The sequence below is a fragment of the Egretta garzetta genome, unplaced genomic scaffold (genome assembly GCF_000687185.1).
Source record: "Egretta garzetta isolate BGI_Z169 unplaced genomic scaffold, ASM68718v1 scaffold208, whole genome shotgun sequence".
NCBI classification, from domain to species: domain Eukaryota; kingdom Metazoa; phylum Chordata; class Aves; order Pelecaniformes; family Ardeidae; genus Egretta; species Egretta garzetta.
Window position 1 is genome coordinate 465,615 of NW_009260403.1, and position 7,036 is coordinate 472,650.

The window sequence follows — 7,036 nt, forward strand, 5'->3', positions numbered from 1 at the left end:
AACTCCAGTATTTTAGTCACTCATTTTGGGGGGGTAACATCTAGGGCTTTTGCCTTAATCAAAAAAAGCTTTATGAATTTGAGATGTCAGAAAATTTGTCTTGAGTTAGTATAGCATTCAGCTTCATTGCTTCATCAGATGCTGGAGAACAAAAATCTTCGCTTTAAATCTTTAAAGAAGCTACGCTTATTCTTTTCCTCTTTAAGTTAGGAAGCATAAGACAAAATTAAATTGCACATAATTACATCAACTACTGTTTATAAAACTTGGGGGGGTCTCAAACTTGGGGGGGTCTCAAATTTACAGCCCATCAAGAACTTGTTCTTCGTAGAAGTCATAAGGAACTTGCATTAAAATATGTATAAGTAGATGAAATGTTAACTTTTCATTCACTTGCTATTTCTTTGCTTTTCCTTCTTCAGCTGAGAATGTGCAGCTCCCATCTATGTGTATGTATATATACATATATATTTATACACACACACACACAATTTTCTTGTCTCCAGCAGTCTTTTTTGAGAACTAATACCCTTCACTTGATAGAGAATTAAAAAATAATTCATTTTGCATACACAATTTGCTTACTTATATGCTGGCAGGAAGGATCACAAATTTTCATCTTAGCTATCTTTATGTAAAAGGTTTGGAAGAAAACTTAAACTTCCAACAAGTTATAAAAATAGTTTGAGTTTTGGTGATTGGGGGTGGGCCCGTGGTGTTTGAGGAACTGTTCTGTTAAGGGTTTTTTTAAAAACTTCCACATTTACTCCAATTGGCTTGCAGGATAGACCTCATCTATACGTTTCTATTGATAATATCTTCAGAAGCAGATACAGTTAAACTTTTACTACAGGTGCCAGCATTTACTACATGGATACTTGGAACAAAAAAGCTTATTCCCTTGGTTTCTCAAGTTTGTGCTCAATAATCAGACGCTATCCGTTCTGGTTAGCCCCTTATCTAACAATCTCAATTGTACCTTGAAAGTCTACATTGTAAATGTGAGAAAAATCTAAAAACTGTTTTCTGCAATGTGAAAGTGCTTGTTGTTTCCTTGCAAATCCGTAAATCTAATAAAGGAAAAATAAACTCCAGTTTAAGCCTAACGGGAAGTACGTCGGTGGAGGAATCCTTATTTGCTACCGGTTTATCAACCCTTTCCCCACCACCACTCCATAGTATTTTGGCAATTATCCTTCTTCTGAAGTGTCATGGGTAACAGAAGGTAGTGCAATACCGACTGCGTTTGAAATGCAAAACAAGAAAGCTAACAACAAACTGGCAGAATGATTGGTGTCAGCTGTATCATGGATATGTTTACCATCTATTAATTTATTTCTATTCAACTGTATCCAAAAGCTTGAAGGCCACTTGCTTTAGCGCTTGGGAAGACTTCTGAAGTAATTTTTGTAATTTCTCAATCTTGAATACTTTTTGCAGTAAAAGCCAACCTATTTATCACATTATATACTTGTGTAAACATAAAAGACTGAAGTGTTTCCATAATATTGAAGTATGTAACACTTAAGGTAGATGTCAACCCTTCACATGCCTCAACTAAAGAGAGTTCCTTTAAAATACAAAACGTGCGCTTGTAAACTAGAACTACCATAAATATCCCACTGGCTAGCAATTTAGGTAACAATATTCTCTGACACATTTAAAACAGGATTAAGATACCTTACCATTCTCTACATATAAGCAGCTATGTATAAATCCACCCCTTACTCTACTCCTCTCACAGTTTTTGGATGCCTTTTCAGTCATTTTTACAGTGGAGGCCCAATAGCAACAGCAGGTTAACTTTTAAAGAGTAAGCAAAATGTGGCTTTAGTTGCAAAGATTATCTCCATTACAGTAGTTGCAGTAGGAGAAATGCTGAAAGAAGGCAGAACCTATGATGTAGTCAGATCGCTAAACGACAAATGCAGCTGGTTCTGATAAAATTACTTCCATTTTACATGTCTTGGATACCTGCAGCGTATCACGAAACCTGGTGAAGGCCCGCAAAGAATTCCAAAACCACAGATACCGTTGCAAGTCACTGTGAGGATGGAGAGGTACATGTTTTTGTCAGCTGCACACGAAGCCATTCTACTCTACAAAATCTCCAGGAACTCAGCATGTGAAAAATTTCAGAAGATTGTTAGGGAACCAATTTCTCCATATTGTTATTCAACAGAATTAGCTCACAAGAAGTCCTAGAATGTTTTCAAATTATACGTAAGCAATTAGCAAATCTCTCTTTAAAAGCAGGCAGAGATGAAAATTTAGCTCCCAAAGCTCCCAGGACTTCAGTGTCGTTATCTACCTCATGCTTAATTCGACCTTGTACAAACTTTTAATACGTGTTTATACCACAGTCTTTCCTGATCCTCGGGGTCCAATAATGAGGGCAGAATTACTTTCTCCATGAACTGCAGTTCGTTTCAACAGTTCCAGCAGATGTCTGTATTGACAATAGCAATAGGTTAAAAACTTCAAACCAGACAACATTCACTGAAACTATGGAAAATCCAAAGAATCTTTAGAACATAAGAGAAAACTCGATACATTTCTACTTGCTTTCAGAGCCAACACTCAGGGCATGCAAAATGTAATGCAATAAAGTACAAAAGGCTGAGTGATCAGATCTCTTAAAATATTTTAAAATATTAAAACATGCAGAAGTCGGGAGTATCACTAATTCATAAAGTTCTACAATTCTCCACCATGAAAGGACAGACTTCAATGATTATGCCTGTCTTTAAAAAAGAAAAAAAAAAAGATCGCTTTCTGTGATACCACTATCATTCATGAAAAAGAAAAACCAGCAAACATACTGAAGGAAAACCTTGACAGCAGTAAAAATTAATCATCTAGTGGAATAGATTCATTTTGACAATCTTCATAAAACTGATCATACGCTAAATTCAGGCGTTCAAAGCTTGTGAACAGTATCAATACCGAACTTCATATTCTATTCCCAGCCAGAAGAAGGAACATAGAACAACTCAAAACTATCTTCAGATAGACTTATCACCTAGTACCACACTTAAAGAACTTATAAAAACTATGGACTCTTCAGATTCCCAAATGTTTACAAATACAAATGCATACATTTATTATGCTTTTTTTTTTTTTTTTTTTTTTTTTATAAAAACTATGGACTCTTCAGATTCCCAAATGTTTACAAATACAAATGCATACATTTATTATGCTTTTTTTTTTTTTTTTTTTACTTAGAATATTGACATGATGCAATTGCTTCTGAAGGAGTCATAGAGCAGCTGTAGCAAATGCATGTGGTTTTGCTCATGGTTTGAGAGCTAACTATAGCCAAGAGCCCCGATACATCTTGGGAAAGAAAAACTAAGAGCTGGGAAATTCATTGTGCTTTCTCTCCAGTATAGTTCATCAGCAGTTGCGTATTAAGTAGAAGACAGAATTCCAATATAAAGAGGGGAGGCTTGTTTTGTAAAATACCAACATCAGAGAAATACCTTTCCTCACAAAAATGATAAACATGTCTACGTGAGCTCTGAGGCGAACAATTTTTAGAAGCGTTGCACTGCAAGTCATTTAAACCTGTATAATTTAGAAAAACAGAGAGAGCAGAAAATTTTGACTTCACTGGATTATTTTTCTACTGTGGCTAAAGTAGAAATTACTTAGTCTTTGAGTCTGCTCACTCACCTGTGCTGATGTTCAATCCCGAACAGTTTTCCAGTAGCATAATGGTGACAGAATCTTTCACGTAAAATTTTTTGCACCTACAGATATAACACAAGACAGAGCGAATGCTTGGCGCTTCAAACACCAGAATGTACCAATAAAGTAATTACTGCAATAAAATAAAAGTAAAATTCGCATGTTTCTGTGATGTTACCAATACTCTGTAACATGTAAATTTTAATTGTCATCAATGATGTAGGGGTCTTGAAAGCAAGAACAAAGTTGCAGTAGGCAGAATATTTAACAGACTCTTTTGTAGCAGAAAAGAGAGAATTAAATTAAATTATAGCAATGTCTTTGGCCCCTTCTGCTACAGTTTCTTTCTTCCACCCCCAAAGGGACCTTATACTCATCACCAAAATTCTGTCACTAATTCATAGTTCTAACTTGTGTAATAACAGGCAAGAAGCTGTTTGGTCCTTTTTTTTTTACCAGCTGACCTAAAGAAAACATAACCCACTTTGTTATTCCCCCAAATCCTCAGTGAATACACTGTTTGCACCAATCGCATCAACGTTGCAGCCTATCACATTCAAACATTAGAAAGTATCAAATTTACAATTTCTTCAAAGATTCAGTTCAGATACCTTGATCCTAAAACTTGGGGGGGGGGGGAAATGGTATGAAACTGAGGCTAAAATATTGCTCACAAAGGATGGAATGAAGTCTATCCAGCTTGATTTTTAGATCGAGTTCTGATGTCCTTCAAACTGCACAGTGAATACAGTTATTTTAACTATTAATTTGGATGTATTGCTTGGGATACCTTTAGATATATATCTGCCCTGACTTCTGTTTTCCATGTTAACAACCGTTGGTTAAAATTGTATCTTTAGTTCCCAAACAGCCAACCTTCAGCATCATTGCAGATTTCTTCCTACCACTTGACTAGCAGTACGCAAATTGGACAATCCCAATTTTTAAGAATTTACAGGACTTTGTATTACTACATCTCCCCATCCCTCATTTAAGCTATCCTGAAATACCTGCACACTCCATCCTTTTATTAATGCTCGATGTCCGATGTAAGTGCTCATCGTCAAATAATTTCAGAAATTAAATTGCAAACTGTCAATGAAGTGACTTGCCTTTAAAACTGCATTTAAGTACCTGGCCTAAGTGAATGTCCATTTGACCTAAAAACTAAGTCATTATCGTGCATATCTGTGTCATTGCTTTTCCAGTCTCTCAATCTGAATTGGCTCATCTTCCCCCCCCCCCGTATGTTTTTTCTCTGCATTCTTCAGCTGTGCCTCTTAACTGAGTCCTTTCTCATTTCTGCTGAATCCTAAGAAATCATGAGAAAGTGTGGTGTTCTATCTTAGGTAAACCTATACTGAGGCACTACTGTACCACAAATGTTTTGCATTTCTCTCACCCTAGGTAGCAGTTACTCCTTCATGCCTGGTTGAGCTGACCAGTCCTGGGGTATGCTACTAACAGGCTCTTAGTATCTTGAAAACGCATCTTCTTTTAATACTTAGCTAATTTATAATTTATGATGGAATCATCACACTCGAGGTGTTTGGTTTAAAAATAAATACACATGGATGCATCTTTGTGAAGTACTCCTCAGCAAGTCTAAATAATGGATAGAGGAACAATAAACATCTTTTTTGCTAATAACTCCACTTTAGGAAATGAATTAATTTTTAATATGAGCTGTACTTGTCTACCTGATTTTTCAGTTACTTTTTTTCTTCTACTCAAGTCTTACTGATTTAATTTCCAGATTTCTTCTGTTTTAATGAACGACCTATCTGAATAGTCAGCATTGTTCATTCACAAGTGAAAAGGTTTTCTTCCTATAAAGGTGTTTTATAGGTAAATGAAGGGAAGATATTAAAATATAAGAAATCGCTGAACCAGAGGTAATTCACTACAAGGTGCATCACAGTTTTTAAGTAGCCACTTTGAGAAAACAGAATAATAAAGCTTAAAAAAAATGAAACTGATCCGGCAGCTGCTGTCCTGCCTAACCTAGGCTATTAAAAAAAAAAAAAAAAAAAGTCCCTAGATTCTGATTCACCCTACAAACTGGAAGATAAAGAATCTGATTAGGTAAAAATAGATTTATGCAAATCTGTTGCCACAAGTGGCTGTAAAAGCGCAAGACCATCTTTTGCCATTTTTATTAAGACTCCAAAAAGTAAGTAATTAGCAGAACACTTGAAGCAAGCAAACATCAGGTGAGAAGCTGAAAGAAATACAGAACATAAATACAAAACCCATTTACAGGCCTGGAAATTACATCAAGTATCTGTACATGCCTTTTTAACTGGCCTAGTAAAAAACTATAGAATGACACAGAGAGGAGAGGATGGAAAAGTCAGGTAATAAAGATGTTACTCACCTGTGAAATGCATTCTCCATTTGCTCCACTGCTCTCCTTTGACTTGCGTTTACTCATTGCAGAAGTTTCCACCTTTAAATAAGAGAGAATAGAAGAGTTATGCTAAATTACTCTGCTTTCCAAGTAATTGTGTTACTCAGAAACTCTACTTAGATGTTAGTAAATTACATTTAGTACAGCAAACATGAGACAGTCGCTCATTCCCAAGAACTTAAGTTGTAATGAACTTTGTTCCTTAACTGGTAAAGATGTAGTAGTTCACCTTACTAGTTTAAAAAAACCAAAACAAAACCAACTGAAGCATTTTTAATTCATTTCTGATTAGATTACACCCACGTTCATATACAACTTCCGAACCGCATTTGTTTTAGGATGCTTCAATGCAACGCCCACAGTACCTACTGCACCTGATATGCAAGTTTTTCTTCAAGTCTTCTTCCAAGTGTAGCTAGCAAGTTCTTAACGGCAACGATGACACTCACAAGCCTGGGAAGGACATACCAAGTTCCACCAAGAGAGCACAGCTACGCAGAAGCTGACCTTGCACAGAACCAGGAGCAGCACAGCCCCTGCGTTTACACTTGAGATACATGAACAACCCACTCGATACTCCTCAAGCTGTACTAACCAGCAACGTTTGCACACCTTCTCCTCTGACCAACCACCCAGAGCAATTTGTTGGTTTTAATTGCGTAGAAGATAGCTTGAAACAATGTATTTGTGTTTCTGCAGCTGGAACAAGCTACAGGCACGTGGTAACATGTTAAGTCACTCCAATTACACTTTTCCAGAAACAATTGGCTATCCATGTTTATACTGGTACAGCCTGTAACGATAACCACAGTGCTTCTCTAGACAACAGCACGAGCAAAAAACAATTCTCCTTCTTCGTGCTCACAGAAAGCTTCCGAGACTTGCTCCGCAACGATTTACTCTTTTTTTTTTTTTTTCGCACAGCCCTTTCCCTCT

The 7,036-nt window shown here is 36.4% G+C and overlaps 1 protein-coding gene across 1 annotated transcript in view; it reads right to left on the minus strand.

The window, feature by feature from the left end:
* ORC4 (origin recognition complex subunit 4) overlaps positions 1-6,795 on the minus strand; it is a 30,345-nt gene extending 23,550 nt beyond the window's left edge. The window contains 4 exon segments of the mRNA XM_035898939.1: positions 2,359-2,449; positions 3,676-3,752; positions 6,068-6,139; positions 6,696-6,795. Of these exon segments, the coding sequence (XP_035754832.1) occupies positions 2,359-2,449; positions 3,676-3,752; positions 6,068-6,124 (225 nt within the window). The 5' untranslated portion in view covers positions 6,125-6,139; positions 6,696-6,795.
* Positions 6,796-7,036: the final 241 nt, after the last annotated feature.